The 19,172-nt window shown below is 40.9% G+C and overlaps 1 protein-coding gene across 2 annotated transcripts in view; it reads right to left on the minus strand.

Annotated features, from left to right (window-relative positions):
* Positions 1-9,005: 9,005 nt before the first annotated feature.
* Positions 9,006-19,172, minus strand: part of HECW1 (HECT, C2 and WW domain containing E3 ubiquitin protein ligase 1) — a 241,410-nt gene continuing 231,243 nt past the window's right edge. Inside the window, exons 26-29 of one of the 2 annotated variants that reach the window (XM_063129464.1) lie at positions 17,884-18,030; positions 16,434-16,545; positions 14,984-15,182; positions 9,006-11,021 (exon numbers count right to left, since the gene is read on the minus strand). In XM_063129464.1, coding sequence (XP_062985534.1) covers positions 10,910-11,021; positions 14,984-15,182; positions 16,434-16,545; positions 17,884-18,030 — 570 coding nt within the window. In that variant the 3' untranslated portion in view covers positions 9,006-10,909. Of the gene's footprint in view, positions 11,022-14,983; positions 15,183-16,430; positions 16,546-17,883; positions 18,031-19,172 lie in introns of both variants that reach the window. The other variant, XM_063129455.1, reaches the window with a different exon arrangement.

Consider the following 19,172-nt stretch of genomic DNA (forward strand, 5'->3'; position numbering starts at 1 on the left):
TTTCAAGTCTCACTGTATTATACTATTTGCAACTGCAAGTAATTGCAACTTAACAAAACAATGTCCAGACTTTTACTCATACACAACTGGTGCAGACTTCAGAGTCCTGAATAAGGACCAGAGATATTCTGGGTCTGAGTCCCTGTTCAGCCATGAAATTTACTGGGTGGCCTTTAGCAGGTCACTGTTTCTCAGCTTAACAATACCTGGAAAAGTGGCTGTGAGAAGAATATGGGTTTACTGTCCCCACCCCCATATGCTGCCTGAGCTCCTGAGACCCATGTATGACCAATATGAGGTAAGCATGCCACAAATACAAGTACAGGATGTGCTCAGGGAGGAAGCATGTTTTGGGTGTCATGGAAAGGTAGCAAATTATCATTCACTTTATTTTCATTGTCTTTCTATTGCCAGGGATTGGGAGAGTTGCTTATGGCCTTTTCACTGGCCCGCTTCCTCCCCGTCTGGTCAGATGGTGACCAATCAGGGTTCGCCATCTGCCTAGACACATCCCTGAAGCAGCTCCAGAGCAAGGTGACAGACAGCAGATGCTGTCGTAGCCTCGCTCCAAGAGAAAAAAATTGGAGTAAGTCCCCTACTTTTTAAAATTTGGACCATCAGGGGAAAGCCCTGGGATGGCTCCCCAATGGGTGCTGCATCATATGTCCTCGCGCCACTGCGGATCCACTCCGGGGCTTTCCCCTCGTCAAGATAGGGCCTTAGGCTGGCCCTGACAGGATGAGAGTCTGTGGGCTCGGCTATGGCATAGATCAGAAAGGTAACTTGTGGTCTTCCAGATGTTTGGTCTGCAATTTGTCCATCCCACGCAAGCTAGCAGCGCCTCTGTTTGTATGCCAGAATTGGGAGATACAAAGCCAGAAAACAAACAAACCCATTTTTTACTTTGGTGCAGAACTCTCACTGGTTGGCAAAGCAAGGCCATGGTGGCATCATTTTAAAATCTCCTCTAGGCAGGGTGCAATCTTTCCTCTTTGCAAACCTGTCCAACTGCATGTGCAGCTGCATCCTTGTCAGCTTTTTGTTCCCTAGTTGTGGCTATTCTTGCACCAGCCTTTCTTGCCTACGTAAGCAGACTTGCTGCATGGTGCGGTGAACATATTTATTTCCTTGTGCTTTGATCAAGGCATGGGACAATTTAAGAGGTTATGGTAGTAAAGGTTAAGTTATCATGGCTGGAGCTACAAAATCAACATTACCTTCAAGGGATTTTAAAATACTACTTTAAAAGATCATATTAGTGCAATGCCTTTATTGGGCCAACCAAAAGGTCACGAAATATGTGCAAGTTTTTGAAATCACCAGATCTCTTAAGCAAGATGGTACAAAAAGGAGTGGTGAAGGAAATAGGAAATATACCGCCTAAAGCGAGGACTTGATTCCTTTAGGATTCATTCTCTCCAACTACTACCCAAATTGGTTTCCACTGACTGTTTTTTAACCTAATACAACATCTAAAATGAACTCCAGCTTTGTTAATATGAAGACTGCTTAGTTTCTCTCTGCACCCACTGATAAAGGGGCCTGTGTGCCTCACCCAGGATGGAGACACTTCTAAGTAACTTCTGGATTTTATATTTTCAAAAACAGGGGATCAAAATCTTCCCATTTGTTGTTCCCAGCAATCCTAGGGGCAACTCCCAAGTCCAACGTGCAACCATCAAATGACCTGTTCTATTAGAGCCTACTTTGAATATCTGCAGACTCCTTCCCCATTCCATCTTGGAACTTTGATCAAGTCAATGCTTTTCTTCTCCCATTTCCTCTCTACTTTTTTGTAACATCTTGATTGAGATCTTGAAAGCCTGCACATTTTGGTGACCTTTTTGGTTGGCCTGATAAAGGGATTACTCAATTATGGAGTTGAGTGGGTTTTTTAATGGCCAACATGGGTACTATTTTTTTCTTCTAAAAATAACATGTACCACTGCCTTATAATAGATTGTGATCTTGATATAATTGACGGTTTTGGTCTGTTCCTTACATAGAGTGACCATATGAAAAGGAGGCAGGATTTCTGTAACTTTAACAGTTGTACTGAAAAGGGAATTTCAGCAGGTGTCAATTTTATGCATGCAACACCTGATGAAATTCCCTCTTTATCACAACAGTTAAAGCTGCAGGAGCCCTGCCTAGCATGACCAGATACAAAAGAGGGAAAGGCTCCTGCAGCTTTAACTGTTGAGATGAAGAGGGAATTTCACCAAGTGCTGCATGCATACAAATGACACTGGCTGAAATTCTCTTTTCATTACAACTGTTAAAGATACAGTTCTGTCCTCCTTTTCATATGGTCACCCTACCTTACATTATTTGACTAGTCTTAACTCCGTTCCCTTTGCTAAAGTGTATTGAGAAGCAAATTTCCCACTGCCATCGTAAACATATCTATTTGCTTGGTTTTATGTAAATACCTTTCCTTTTGTAATGTGTTTTAATGGTTTTTAATTTTTGTGAACCGCCCAGAGAGGTTCAGCTATGGGGTGGTATAAAAATGTAATATATGAATGAATGTGGAACAAGACTAGCTGTAGTGGAGTGGCTCATGCATTTGAAATGGCAATGAGTAGCAGAATTCAAGCTATCTGCAAAGACATCAGTTCCATAATTTCAGAGTCCAAATTTGGAACCTTGGCATTCTGACCAAAAATATAGTAAAAGGAAGCAAGCAGCCTCATTGCGTCTAACAGCATGTGTAGTACAATCCTAAGCATGTTTTATAATCCCCACTGAGTTTAATCAATGAGAATTGCTCCCATGTAATTGTCAATGGGATTGCAACTGTGCAGGCCAAACCTATGCATGTTTACTTTGAAATAAATCCTACTGTGCATATTAAGACTTACTGTCAAATAAATTTGCATAGGATTATAGCCGTAAAGTGTTTAGAATGGGGTGGGTGGGTCTGAAATCCTAAATAGTCACTGCTGATGTCAATGCAGGAAGTGGCTTCCTTCAGTTTGTATGGGGTTCTAGTCAATTAGTGCAGAAATTTGAGATTGCCCAGATCACACCAGCACATGAACGGATGGATGAATAGGTATATTGGTTTGTAAATATTGACTGCACACATGCTTGTAAAGCAGAGGCACAGTGCTATGTTGGGCAGTTAGGGGCCCCACGATGGGCCCAGATGATGCCAACATCAACCCCTCACTTGACACTTTGCCTTTCTCTATGCTGGAAGAGGCACAGAGAAAGGGATTCATCCAGCTCTAGGAAGAGTGGCTGTGCATTCTAGTGCCATCTGAGTCCCCACTGTCCACCTGTATCCCATGTTCTTCCTAATCTCAAATCCTGCCTGCTGAGGAACCCAAGGAGGCTCCATGGGCCAAATGTGGAACCTCTGTTGTAGGGTGATTAGATGCCAAGTAAAACAGCTTCTGCACCTTTCAGAGATGTGTAGAAGAGAACATTTCAGCAGGTACAGTTTTCTCTTATCACTGCATGGCAAGCAAACTCCACCTACCAATTTTTTTGCCACTTACTGAACCCTTCTTTATATAGTCACCTTTCATGCCAATGGAGGAGATTGGTCAAGAAGAGAATATGGGAATACCAAAACAAGAAAGGATCTGTGTACACGCCAGTAAAAAAAGGGAGACCACCATGCTACAGCAGCAATATAAATAGCATCTGTAGTTTGGGGCTTGATCTCTCCCGGATGGATTGACAATTTTGGCAGGAATGGCTTCCCACGGCATGACAGTGACAGAAGAAAGCTTTGGTTATTGGGTAGTACAGAAATGCAATGAATGAAATGAAATACTACTGGCAAATTTCCCTTACTATTCAGGGCTCAGGGACTCTTAAGAAGTTCAGGTATTGTAAAACCACATATTGTATATTTTTCCACTAGCATGATTTGTTCAGCCCCAATTTGCAAGCCCCATTGTCAGTGGTCAATTGTGGTGAATTTGCTATCCTGCAAATACTGAAAATGGCACACATCTTCCTCCTTACACCTGTGGCTTGCTTACAGTTTAGAGGAACACTGTCATATTTGTACATATTCAAATGTCATTGGCAAAAATTTGGAATGCATTAGACTCCTGCTGCAGTTGTAGTCTGATGTTTTTGGAATGCATTCTCTTCAGTGAGACACTCTTGGCCTGCAAGCAATGGAGAAAGTTGTGGAGTGGAAGACAATGGCCTCTACTGTTTTGCATTGGAGAATGTCCTCTCTGATTTATGTTCTGCATTCACTGAAGTGAAAGCTTGATTTTACAGCTGACCCTGAGAGATTGCCTAAGCAATTTGCAAAGTATTTAAGTTGGGCTCTTTAAGATACCTGGTATGGCCAGCTAGCAGGTAGCACCTGATATTTCAAGGACATATCAGTTAGACATTTTTAAATGTAAGTGATTCATAAAAATAAATAAATAATTCCTGAACAGAAAATTGGCAACGCTTAAAACTATCTAAGTGGGCCTGTGTGCATGCACAATCCAGCTTCTAGATTGGACTTTCTTGAACTGGAAAATGTGGTGCAGCCTGCTGTTTGTCTGTTTCTTCCTATTGGATTTGGACCAAATTTTTGAACTTCATGACTCATTAAATCCATTCAAATTAACTGATACTGTGGATTAATTTCATATCCTGTATTTTATGTTTTGTACTCACTCTCTGTCTCTGCTAACATATGTATACTAGGGTTAATTATCAGACACACTGAGATACAGCCCATCCATTGCTGTACCTTGATGCACCTGTGAAAATGAACTTGACACCTTACCTGTGGAACAGCCATGCAAATAAGCTGATTTCTTTAAAATTTAGTCTATTGCAGACCTGACTAGTCCATATTTATTAGTTGCATCACTTACTAATGCCCCACCAAATGCCGTCTAGCTCTGCCACATTAAATGCACCTTATTGGATGTACTCCAATAATAGGACTAAACATTGTATACACCCAACAATCTATACAAAAAGTGAGAAAAACCAGTCCAGTTGAAAGGTATAGAAGAGGCCCCATTTACAGAGCAAACTACAGAAAAGAAACTATTAATAACACTACTTGTTGCCATAACAAAGAAATTTTATTGACATTCCTTTACAGTGATATGATTGAATAGAAAGCGCAGCCTGAGTATCATGTGACATTTTCCTGTCAATATAAGCAAAATCAGCCCAATAATGAGGACCTTTCCTGCCATTGACTTATATGAAGTCTTTAATGAACCCATAATAGAGACTTGGTTTTAGATAAATTGGAAGCTGCAGGGAATCCAGCTAATGTTTCAATACTGATTCTACCTAGTATGTACTATCTACAGGCATCGGTTGACTAGATCAAAGGAACTATGACATACTAGGGAGAAAGTAACAATACAACCTTTTTGGACCTTGGAAAAGCTTACTCAGAATTGTGGAATATTGCAGTCAATTTTTAAAACACGGAGGTACAGGAAGAGGAATAACTGTAAAAAGCACCGTCTTTAAAGTAGAAAGGTTTGTTGGTATGTGTTTGACTGAGCAAGTTGGGTCTTTGCTGGCAATTCCTTCCTGAAACATTCCATCACTGTTGAAGTTAATGACAGTATTCCCATTGACTTCAATAGACCTATGATTTAATTCAAGGGAGATACATTTCACTTAAGAAAAATTAATCATAGAATTCTAAAGCTATATCTGTCATCCAGAAACTCCATTCACTGAAATGGGATTACCTTCATATGGTTACGTCATATCTGAGCATGGGAAGAAATCTTCCTGATTTCAGTAGAATTTGTTGCCAAATATATGTGTTTACATCCATAGTTTTAGACTGTGATCTTAACATGTTTACTTGGAAGTAGAATTTACCCAAATTAATAAGTGGAATCTAAAAACTAATATATTTAGGATTAAGCAATTAGTCTCACACTGGAGCAATGCCAAACTTTTGTTGTGATGAGACCTGCAGAAAAGAACGCAATCAACCTGGTTGTGAACTCCAAATTTGGTCCCCATTAATAAACAATCATTGGCACTTGAATGAAGGGATGGTGAGGTTTTTCAGATGAAAAAATTGCAAAATCCAGGACTGTGTTGTACAAAACTACGAAAAATCCACTTTTGTAGATCTGCCACACCAAAGCAAAACTTCAAAGATGCCAAACAGAAGAAAAAAGTGTATTGATTACATGAAAATATGGCCCAAATGAATGCAAGCAATGTTGTGGGACAATGAAGGTAGTGTTTACAACAGATGGAAACAGACCTTTTCAGTTCTACTAATGTTATCAGGGTTTGAGTTCATGAAGAGAGCAAAACCTGCTTATATAAGGTGGTTGTTTTTATTTACCCTCACATCTGTTTTGAAACTTAGAAATGACTTCCTAACAAGGTACACGATTTCCCCTGTGTTTGACCCTATTTGCATGAACTCTCAGTAGTGTGCAAGGCACTTCCCCTCACTGCCCAACCAGAGGGTAAGGCAACAGTTGGGTAGGAAAGACCAATGAGATTGACCATACCCATGTGGCTGCTTCATTCATGCACACTCCCAAGCAGCATGGGACAGCATCCCAGGGAAAAAATTCCATGTTGCTGTGTCTGTGAGTGGTGCCTTTAATATCTGCATTTTTTCAATGCAACCTCTCCAGATTGTGGCAAAAAAGTGGTTTCCTTGGTACATAAATACAGAATCATAGAGTTGAAAGGGGCCATTTAGTAGGGTGACCATATGAAAAGGAGGACAGGGCTCCTGTATCTTTAGCAGTTGTATTGAAAAGGGAATTTCAGCAAGTGTCATTTGTATATATGGAGAACCTGGTGAAATTTCCTCTTCATCATAACAGTTAAAGCTGCAGAAGCCCTGCCCTCTTTTGTATCTGTTCAAGAGGGCACGGCTTCTGCAGCTTTAACTATTGTGATGAAGAGGAAATTTCACCAGGTTCTCTGTATATACAAATGACGCCTGCAGAAATTTCCTTTTCAATACAACTGTTAAAGATACAGGAGCCCTGTCCTCCTTTTCATATGGTCACCCTACATTTAGGCCATCAAGTCCAACCCCCTGCTCAGTGGAGGAATCCAGTTTGAAGTGTCCCTGATGGATGTCCAGCCTCCGATTGAATACTTCCAGCGATGGAGCCCACCACCTGCAAAAATCAGTGTCTCAAAGATTACCTATTCTCAAATTTCTAAAAGGTGATTATTTTTCTCCCCAAACTTAGTTCCAAGGCTTTCTCCTTTATCTTTTATTCTCTTGCATATCAGAGCCTGCACAGTACAATACTAACGTAACAAAGTTCCAATATAATAGTTAAAAAAGAAACAGATTAAAATAAATTGGACAAATAAGTAGTTGGTGATGAGTCTACAGAAGTCAATTCTTCAGAAAAGATGAAAAATGGGTTTGTTAGGTGGTTTTGTTTAGATGCCATCAAAAAGAAATGGTAAAAGAAAACAGCTTCCAATCTTGGATATTTAGAACACTGTTTTGCCTGAGATCCGGAGAACCAAACTGTAATGTGTTGTCTTAGAAAGGAACAGACAAAATTTGGAGGGCCAAATCTGAAGCTACATTACTCTATTTCTATTCCCAGAATATGGTTGGCATCAGAACACAACTGTATAGTGGAATTTAGGAGCATGTCTCTCTTGCCTCCGATGCTTTCACTGCTTATACAAATCTTTCACCACACTACAAAAAATAGTTTAATTTTTTAATAAAATATAGCTTTTAAAGACTTAAAAAAATTCTAACTATACAGCATTATAAAGAATGGATTTGTTTATGAGTAAGGTAGCTCTTGTATGCTGTTACATTTGACCCACCTGGAACTAACCAATTAGATAGTTGTGCCTTGATTAGTTCACTTGTGTTCCTTTTTTTTTTTTAAGATGACACCCCAACTTCAATACCATGCATATGATTTTGTAGTGCCATTGGCTGCAATCTTACACACATGGACTTATGCCAAGATGCAATATCCCCATAGGATTTTGTGCACAGAAGATTGAAAATAATGTGTACTGGACAATTGATTTGAGGCCAATCTTTTGGGGATTCCACCAGGAGATATATTGTGGGAGCCGTTAAGCATTCATGCTGTACTTCCTCTATTTGTTTCAATGAGGTTTGCAAACAAGTTGCACTGGAAGTAATAAGAGCCTGTATGCCAGTTGTGTTTGAGTCTGCTCAAAGTTATCAATAGGTTTTCTACAGCAATTATATTTTACGTCGTATGGTATGTGCTTAAAAAAATGCAGTTGGATATGACCATGAAAAAAAAGTCTTGCTGCTTTTTCAACTGATGCCAAATTAATTGGTTTAATTGAAATTGGCATTTCAATCTAAAATGCTATTTATTTTATGTAATTTTAAGTTAAAATGTCACAGAGGGAAGAAAATTTATTTTCATTCAACCCGCTTGCCTGAAATGTTGCTTTTTAAAAAATTGTATTTCATTTGCTGTGTGGTTCTTATAGAACAAGAGATATACAGTATGATAGTGATGGCTGGACATACCTTTAAGAGGCACTATGTTCTTTTAGATCAGGCAAAAACAGATTAGTTAAGGCTGGTTTTTATTTAGAATAGAAGGCACTTGCCTAGGCCACCTATTCTCCAGCTCAGACCCAAACTAGTAATGCATATCTGCCAGTCATATGCCTAATTGGTGTTCTCAGGTTCCATGGAGCCTTGCAAATTACTTTTATTTTGTTCTTTTTTCCTCTCCAAAGATTGTATAGGTTTCCCAAAAGAAAGTAAAAAGATACAATCATAGCCTAATTAGGGCATGATCCAGCCACAATTAAGGACTTCTCTCTGATTTCAGAAGAGAGTAAAACATTTGCTTAAATATCTGAAATATGGAATATAAACATTTTTAACTTTGTCTGGATTGTGCCTTTCAAAATTATGCCTTTTTGCCTTAGATATTAAAAAAAAACCCATTTTGGGTCAGGGACCATCCTGAAAATGCTTCCTGCCTGTACATTTGTAGCAGCCTTCTTCAAGTGACTACTATGTAGCCACTTTTGTTGGGGTTCATCAGTTCCTTAACCTGAGGATCATACTTGGGGAGCAGAGAGGAAGCAGAATTTGCTCCCTCTGTCATGTTCCTTACATCTCATGTTCCTTACTCATAGACCTTACCACACTAGGGAGAGATCCAGCATTTGATAACTTCTCTCCCTGTAGTAAGAGGAAAAGAGAAGAGATCACTCAAGCACAAGTTCAGCTCCTGATCCCATCCCAGGTACAAGAGAACAGGCCCCTTTTCAAATACAACATTTAATTGACCACTGTTTCTTACACTCTCTTTGTTGCTGTGATGGTACATTACCTGATGATGCATACCTGTATCATTTTGACCTTTCAAAGATATACATGTAAAAATAAGAACTAATCCTGGTGAAGACAAAATATACATGCAGCTAGGGCCTATGTATGCTTACTTGGAAGTAAAAATCATTGAGTTCCATGAGGTTTGCTTCTGAATAAGTGCATGTAGGATTACAGCCTCATTCTCAGATTGAGTTTGGAAAATTAGGGCAGCAGAGGTGAAGAAAAGCAAAAGCAATATTATGGTTGATCCAACCCTTCCCCCACCAAGTTAGTTTCAGCAGTACCCATCAAAGTATGCATGTTCCAGTGTGTTTTGCTGTCCTCATTTTGGCGATGGAAGGTGAAGCCCACAAAGCCAAGCCATTCATTGTTTCACCTGCTTCCAAAAGAGGACAGACTCTTCAATTCGCTAATAACTAATTTGCTAAATGGACAAATGGGGCTTTAGGAACTATTTTAAATGTTTCACTAAATCGCTGCTCAGATAAAACTCTCATTCACACACGCTATTTCAGCAGCAGCATTCTCTGCAGCTTCACACATATTTTGTGAATTTGGGCTAAATCCTTTCGTGTAGAACCAATTCCACAATGAATGCGGTCTTTCAGATCAAAGAGGAATGAAACAAAACTACAACTCTTATGTCAATTGATATAGCGTAAATAATTAATGGCTTTCAACACACGGTGCAGGATTGTCTATACTCCTTTTCTGTGTTTAAACATCAAAAAACAAAGAATTGGTAAGCAAGACCAGAAGATATAAAAAGAAAGAGTATTCTTCTTGTTATTTTTGCTATGTACAATAATTAGGTACGGTGGTGGTGTCTGTTTTGTGACATAATGACATCCTTTTCGAGTGCACAAATGTGCACTTCTTGCGTATTTGTATTAAAATAAAAATTACCTCTCATCTCAGAAGTGCAAGTTCTTTTCAAGACTGGCAATTAACAACTGTTAACTATCACTGACACACTGCATTGCATTACACATTTGTTTTGTTCTGAATGTCTTCTCTGCACCATATATATGGCCCAGCTCCAGCTGATGTAGCTGATTTGGATTATGAGTGTGCGTATATAAAAAAAATCAGTTTTACTCACAGGTGTCTTTCACCTGTGTGTGATATGTTCAAAAAGTCAAGGATGAATGACAGAGACTCTTGTCCAGGTCCCATTAGCAGATACAGCTGATAAGACGCAAGATGAATTATGGTTGTAATCCAGAAGAGATGGGCATATAAAAGCTTGGAATGCTTGATGTTTTTGTTTTATTTAATCAACGTAGGTGGAAGTAAACATGTAACATTTGGTCAAGTGTAGCGTAACTTGCATTCATATTTTCATTGTTACGAATGGGAGGTATGTGGAGATACACAGAGACCTTGAGACTGTTGTTGTTTATATTGCATACAGGCTAGTTGTCCATTGGAAACCAAAGATGAAAGCATGAAGGTTAGTTCTTAAACGAAGGCTGTTCTTCATGCACAGCTTTTGTAAATCCTGATCCCCCCCAACAAAAATAAAAACACAGAAAATGAAAATCATATGGCAGCAGGGAAGAGAGTGATGTCACTGACCAGGAAAACACTTGAAAAGCCTGAATTTTCTCATTCAAGTCCAAAGGTGCTCGTTTCTTCGACAGCTGTCAACAGCTTTTCGTACAGCATAGAATATGAAGGATAGGGTGGAAGATCCAGGCGATTGAAACATGTATGTGCCCTGCAAAAGAAAAGCACCCATGTGTATATTTTTAAAGTATTAGCAACCTTGTCAGAAATTTGTAACTGCTAGGATAAGCTGAACAGCTGAGCTTCCAAATAGAACAAGGCTGAAACTATGTGTCTGGAGGCAAACATAGATTTTCCGGAGCTGTGATTGCCATTACTTACATAAAGTAGCAGTGGGATGAGAACAGCTTACAGAAAATGCATCCCATCCCCTACAGGCTACTTTAGGGAAGGGCTGTGGCTCTGTGGTAGAGCACCTGCTTTGCATGCAGAAGGTACCAAGTTCATTCCCCAGCATCTCCAGGCAGGGCTGGAAAAATTCCTGTCCAAAACCCCAGAGAGCCACCGCTAGTCAGTGTTGACAATACTGGGCTAGATGGACCAATGGTCTGACTCAGTAAAAGGCAGCTTCCTATGTTCCTATGTACTTGGGGATTGAAGTTCAGCTCAAAGGAAACTGAGAATTCTGAGGTGGGGGGGGGGCAAGAGAGATGGCATCAGCGTCCCTGCGAATCAAAAAGTGCAGGTGCTGCGTCCCTGTGAGCTCCAGCTCCACTACACCACCGCACATCTCAAAATCCTGGCTGAGGAAGAAATAGCCAGGGAAAGGATTGTGGAGGAAAAGTGTCAAGTGGGGCAAGGGTTAAGCACTTCCTTTCCCACTTGCAAGTGCCACGCCCACTGCCACTTTGTCAGAAAGCTGGAGATCCTGCATTTGCCAATGACGTTCTGGACGAAATACTTCCGAACTCAAGTATCCAAAAGAGATTGCTACACACTCCCCACTTCCCAAAGTGGCGAGAAGGTCCAGGCTCACTGGTTTCTTTGGAGAACAGAGTATTGGGTAGTGTCTTTATGTGATTTGCTTGATTTACAAATACACACGTAGAGCACAAGCGGAGGAAACTGGCACTCTTACCAGGCAGCAGAACTGGTGATCTGCATTGGATCCCCACAGATAGACCCTACACCCCTACCTTTAGATGACTTACAGCTCCCTCTGTTCCTTTCCATCTCCAGACTGAAGACTTGCCAACTCCTTACTTTCTCTCTCCTTCTGCTATTCAACAGAGTCATATTTCCAAGAGTTGACAGTGGGGGGGATGGTATTTCTCCACCACTATTGCTCGTGGGGAATGCAGTACGCTTCTGCCCTTCACCCAGCAGCTTCTTGCCACCACAAGCTAAGCCAGCCAGGTAAATTGGTTTTAGGGGAAGGAGGGAGGAGGTTTGGGGGTTGTCAGAGTGGAGAAGGTAAGCTAGGAATTCTTCTCCTACTTGGATTTTAATCTGAGCTGAATATGAATTTGGGGACTGCTAATGCTCCTCTTTTTTTAAGGCAAGCATTCGAAGCTCCCAAAGCTCTTATCTGGGCCTGAGCTCTGCGAACTTCATCGGTATCTCTAGGCAAAACCATGGTGTTATATCCATTCTCTATAATCAGGCAACAAACTCATAACAGTATATATCCAACTCAGAACAAGAAAGAAAAAATTGCTTCCGTTAGCTAAACGGCAAATGTTGCAAAGTCCCAAAAATCTAATTTTGGAAAGAAAGCCTCTTTGGGCAAAGACTTCAGGATTTAGCAGATGTATGTAAGATAGCAAACATTAATATCTTTGGACTAGCTGAATGTAGGCCATAAATCTTTTTGATGAGAACAATAAAGTTAGGCAAACAGAAAGTGGCCAATTATCTTTTTAGTACTCGATAGGCCAAAAGCCTGAGGCATCTCTTAAAACCTCTAAAACTTTTCGTTCCTTTCTTCTATCTAGCAAGTTAATTGCAGTAGTTTTCTACAGGAATTCCACACAATTTGTACTAAAGTATATTTTGTGGAAAATATGTGCACTTCTCCAAAAGCTTTTTTGGGGTGGGTGGGGTGGGGAATAGTTACTACTTGTAGAGTGTACTGAAATGAACTCAGCTTGGGCTGTGGCAGATTCAAAGGCTTTACTTTGAAAAACTTGAACCAGTCTTGCCAGTGGATTTGGACTGATTCCAGATAAATCAGGGCACTCTCCCTCCCAAAGGAAGCCACAGACAAGTTGCAGATTGTACCTGAGCATTAATCATGACCTGAATCTGGAGTTTCCAGAAAGGCAACCAGTGTTGACTTCGAGATTTTAAAGACTCAACAGGCCTTCTTAACATGGAAGAAACTGAGAATTCCCTCACAGTGACTCCATCCTTCTTGTGTGTTTTGTGGGAATGGAGATAAAATGCCACTGCTTTGGGGGCACTGAGCCCTTGGGTGGTTGTAAGGCCCTGGCATATGCCCAACCTCACCACCCTTCAAAGCTGGACTAGAGATGAAAGTGAGGCAGATCTCTTTTTCAAACATGTCAACTAATTATAGTGCATCCTACCTCAAGTTGAAGTAATGCTGCTATGTAGTACAGCTTGGTCATTTCCCTTAATTATAGGACCAAAAACATATGTTGTGAAGCGTAATGGTTGTAGCTGAGTGAGTGGCATGACAAGGTCAAAAGCCACATGCTTTACAGGTACTGAATGTGCTGAATATGCTGGCCATTCCTTTCAGGGCCAGCCCTACTATTAGAATCATAGAATAGCAGAGTTGGAAGGGGCCTACAAGGCCTAAAAAGCAGCCTGTCCAGGGTGGCAAGGTCTGGGGTACTATTAAAGAGCAGCTGGCGACGGAAGGAGTACACTGTAGGTGCCAGGCAAACCACTTTGGGGAGCGCGTTCCACAGCCAGGGTGCCACAGCAGAGAAAGCCTTCCTCCTAGTAGCCACCTGCCTCACTTCCTTTGGCAGTGGCTCACGGAGAAGGACCCCTGTGGATGATCTTAAGGTCCAGGCAGGTACATATCGTAATAAAATTTATTCATTCATGGGAGGAGGCGTTTAATCCATGCAGCAGACTTTTGAGATAGTTTAGACTGAGAAACAGTGACCTTAAATTCCTTTGAGCTATTATGGAGACACATGTGATACCAAGCTAGCTATAAGCAGATAAAATCCCTTCCAGTCATTTTAAATTGGACATGACTGTTTACAAAGTGGAGTCACAAAGGATCTTTTCTTCCCTTTATCAATTTCCATCTATGTCTTCTATGATGTTGGAGGTGCATTTAAAGGAGTCCTTTTTAAAGCAACCATCAGCATGACATGTAGGGCACACCGCTGAGTGTTCTTGGTGGTCACTATTTCTGTTAGAAATTTCTGAAAGCCCAACAGAAGCTACGAAACTTAAAATTTGAACTTGGCCTTTTTCACCATAGCGAAGGTTGAGGGCACACTATTGTGAGATTGCTGTCCTCTACACAAAACCCTCTGAACTTGGAGCCTTTTGAAAATCCTGTGCCCTGCCATGTTTTCGCTAGCAGGACAGGAGGAGGATGAAAGCAATTTTACCTCTGGATCCTCCTCCAACATGCCCTCCCCCGCCCCCCAGCTAGAGGGGCCTCTAAGCAGGTCTAGCTCACCTACTGGCAGTCAATGGCGATGGGTGATGAAAAACCATAGGATTCTGTTGATCCTGGTCTCTTCTTTCTCCTCCCTTCCCTGCCTACTGTTACGCCCCCTTTTGACCTCTGCAAGGTCATCCAAGGTCCAGATGCGACCTCAAGAAAACAGCTGGCTTCCTTCCACAAGGTCACAGAGGGAAGGATCTGATGTTCCCCTCCTGAAGTCATAAGAGTGCCTACAGCCAAGGGAAGAGGAATCTGAAATACCCTCTAGTCCCTGGGACACTCTCACATGGACCATAGGAATGCTCTCTTAAGGGGTATTGCAGTTTGTGTTTACACTGGATGCATCATATTAGAAAATTAAGAAGTGCCTTTAAATTATTTTTATATTGTGCATATTATATAAACTTATCTGCTATGTGCCTCTTTGCTGCGTTATAAATGGATATTAAGTCCTGTCAAGAAAATAATTAATTTCAGCAAAAGCATTTACAATCTTATGTAAAATACAAGCATACCTTGGAAGGGATGTTATTTTACCCCATTTCTCTATACAGAAGCGCCGTAGCCCATTGCTTCCTCGAAGGGCTGCAAAGCCCTCATATGGCACACTAGATGTTCCAGTGACAAACTGCAGCAACCGTAGCCTTTGCTCATTGTTGAACCTCTCTACTGCTGCCCAGAACCATCGTATTACGATATGTCCATCATGGTAACCTAAAACAGAAAGTGTAAAATTGAGAAATGCATTAGAAACATACCAAAAAAAGTCACAATTGCTTATGATGATGAAATAAAATAACATGACTTGCTGCCCTGCGTTGCTCTCTTTTATATTCTAGCTCAGCTGTTTTTCAGACTTTTTACCTTCGGGGAACACTTTCCACATCAACTGGTGTGCCAAGGAAGTCCCGTATGCATGCTGTGGAACCCTTGCACACTGCAGAAGATTCTGAGATGGGTCTTAGACAGCACACTCACTTCCTGCGGGGTGTTCTGCTGGGCTCACTGTCACTCTGCATTAATTGGAAGGGCACCCTAGAATATGCTCAACTTCTTCAGTGTTGCGCATTTCCAGGAAAGTTCAATAATAGTGTGTAAGTGGTCTTTCAGGGAAGCTTGCCCACTGATAAGCTTCCCAAAGACAATGGGTTCCCTGGAGCACAGTTTGCAAGACATGCGTGCGCGCGCACACACAAGCTGGTGTGACAAATTGGATCAGTTATAGCCAGTTCCCAATCCTTCTCACTAGGGATGATGAACTTCCTTCAGCCCAAAAGGACTTGCTTCCAAGATTGTAAGGGGTACAGGAAACTTATTTGTTATATTGAAATTTAAAATGACCAGGATTTTAATCCCAGGACACGAAATGTGGAAGGTTATACATTCTCTGTCTTTGATTACTCTGCATCCCAGGACTAGTTCAAATTGTGCCACAGCCTGGTCAGATTTCCTCTGGATGATCCTACCAGACTTGTTACATGACTGTCTTTAAGTTTGGATATATCATCAACTGCATACAGAGAGAATAAGTAATAGATGCATATAGACACAGAATTGCAGCAATTCCTGGGATAGCCACAAGTCTACAAAGGACTGTCTGTAGCTGCATCCTGGTATATGTGTACTTCCTACACTATTCTTTTAAGAAATCATAGGGGGGTGAGGCTGAGAACAAGTGCAAGCTAGTATGTTCATTTGGGAGCGGGGGCGGAATCAGCAGTGCTAAAAGACATATGGGCTGAACCCATAGTCCAGCCTTCTCCAACCTCATGCCATCCAGATGTGTTGAACTACAGCTCCCATTTAGGGTGCATCAGGTTGGGGAAGGGGGCCACAGTCTATAGGACAAATAATTTCTATCCAGCCTCTCTTAAAAAGATCAGTGAGGACTTCCAGCAGGACGGTGAGAGCAAGGACAGCATGAAATGGAAGATGATAAGGAAAAACAACTGCATAGTTTACCACCCCGATATTCTGTGTTGTTGCGCCAGTCATTCAGGTCTATTTCAGCAGTGCCGGCTATAACCAATTCTAGCTCTCTAGCATCAAAAACCGAGACAAGCCTTGAGTCTACAACCTGAAAGACAAATGCACATTTTTACAACAACAAATTGTAAACAGCAACAGAACACCCAAAACAGACTTGTCAAGCAGGAAAAAACCACCACCTTCTGATTTCACTGTCTTAAACAAGCTGAGCATGTTTTCAGCGCTCTGCCAGCCTCATTCTGAGCATCAGATATCTGAAGCAAGTTCTTCCCGTGAAAGGGCTTGCAAACGTTTAGATTGCACAGATTTATTCATCAGGTTGCAGGTTTACTCAGTTTCTTTGCATAGATTTTATCCAGGGAATAACATTATCAACTTACCAGATGGGTGTATCCTATTCCCTGGTGTTAACATCACATCAACAAATGCTTGTACTGATTAGCTACCACTAAACCAAATTTAAGAGATTTTTCAGCATAAACGCTGCTGACTAGTGAAAATATTAGATGTAAATGAAAGAAAAGGAAAGAAAAACAACCATGAACTGAACCAGGAAGAAGACAGCTACATGTGTAAGAAGTTGTATATTAGGATGCATATCCACATTCCAGTGTCCATTTGGGCACCACTGAGTGGTCAGCTTCTTTTGTGTAGAAGGGAATATGTATCTCTACCTGGAGCCACTAGTTCTTGGGTGCTACTAGGTGTAGTAACCTGAGCTAGATCAGGACTAGTTTGTTGAGCAGAATAGCATTTCTTGCTACTCTGTTTTTACAAAGCAATGTTAATAACCAATCCTAACCAATAAAGAGTTTCATTCCACAACATCAGATGTTGTGGAATAAAGAGTTTCATTCCATAACATCTGTAGTTTCATTTATTTCCTCCCCTTCAAGCCCTACAATATACCATGCAGTTTACTTTTTAAGCTATACTCCTGGTCCCCATAAACTGACACAAAGTATCAATATGGGTCAGGAACCTTATGGTCAGCAACAGTTTAGTCAATAACTACAGTGCAGTATCAAAGAGTGGTTAGTTATTATCATGCACATTCAACCAATATAGATGTTCCCTAATAAGATTCCAAGATAGGCGGAAATGTGAACCAAATGCGAATGAACCAAAAGTCTACCCCAACCCTAGTGTGCACATGCATATACCCTATTTCTTCGATTCTAAGACACACTTTCCCCCCCATATAAACATCTCTAAAAATGGGGTGCGTCTTAGAATCATGGGTGTGCCTTAGGTTTTTTTTTCTGTTGGTGGTACTGAAATTAGTGTGCGTCTTACAATTGATGGCGTCTTACAATTGAAGAAATACGGTATATAGTTTATGTCTCTGCCCAGAAAAAGCACTTTATTTGTTGTCATTTGGCTGCCGTTGCACCCATGACTCTGACAATTTGACCCTGCCACTTACTTCGTAAAAGCCACGGACTAGGGCCTCTGTTTGCTGAACAACACCTCTTTCTACGCGCCACTTGACCATCCGTTCAATATACTCCTTCTTATTCTTTTCAGTCACCTGCGTATTTGCACCTCCAGATTTCAACTCCCTTTCTGTTACCTAGCAAACAAATGAATCATAGACAAATAAATACTCAGTAACAGTGCAAAAGCAACAAGTTTCAAAATTCAAATATGACCAAGAACAAAAGTTTTCAATCTATATATTTTAATAGTTCTATTGTTGTTGTTATAGTTATTTTTATTGTTGTGTGCTGTTTTATATCAACTTTTGAATAATTGGGATGACACTGTTTTCAAAGAATGAAGTTTTGTAATGTGAGTTGGTCAGCTGCCAATGGGCTGCAATGGGAAAACACAGACTGAGAAGGCCTGGGTTCAAATCCATGTTCAGCTATGAAGTTCACTGGGTGGAGTGACCTGTGGATCATTCAGTTCAACCTACTTTCCAGGATTGTAGTGAGGATAAAATGGGACAATCCCCATGCGTACAATACTGAGCTTCTTGGAAGAAGGGTTGTATACGAATGGCTGATTGCATAATGACAATTACATTTAAAATATCCCAGCTTGATATTCACATATACGCCACACAATTAATGCTTTTATACCCCAAAAGAGGGAAATGTTACAATGTTTAACTTTTAAATTGGAACGCTACACATATTTATATAAAATAATCATCTCCACATTTGTGTTCGTCTTTCTGAGTTCATTTTAAGTATCTCTTCTTCTTAAGCTTCTGATTGCTTGAAAGCCAGTGTGATGTACTGTGGACCTGGACAAAGGAGATGGATTTGACCTCCCATTAACACATGAAGTTCACTGGGTGATTTTGAGCTAGTCACCCTCTCTCTCTCTCCCCGCCATGTTAACTATCTTACAGTGCAATTGTGGAGATAAAAGTGCAGTAACCCCAATGTACGCCTCCCGAACTCATTGGAGAAAGGGCAGGATGCAAATTCTCTGTTTCTCCTTTACGGTTTGCTGGGCAGAGAGAATAATTCTTAAATCTCTTAACATCTATAGTGTAGACATGCCAATACAATTTTACATCACCTGCATATTTCCCTGTGCTTAATTCCTCCTCCTCCTCCTGGTTTCACTGCAGGCTTTTTGCTCAGTTAGCCAATTCCCCCCTTTTCTCCCAATATCCTCAAACTGACCAATCTGCCCTGCTTTTTTCCTTCTTTTCCAACCTCAAACATCTCCAATCTTCTTATTCCCCTCATGTCCTGCCAC

The sequence above is a fragment of the Elgaria multicarinata genome, chromosome 1 (assembly GCF_023053635.1).
Source record: "Elgaria multicarinata webbii isolate HBS135686 ecotype San Diego chromosome 1, rElgMul1.1.pri, whole genome shotgun sequence".
Classification (NCBI taxonomy): domain Eukaryota; kingdom Metazoa; phylum Chordata; class Lepidosauria; order Squamata; family Anguidae; genus Elgaria; species Elgaria multicarinata.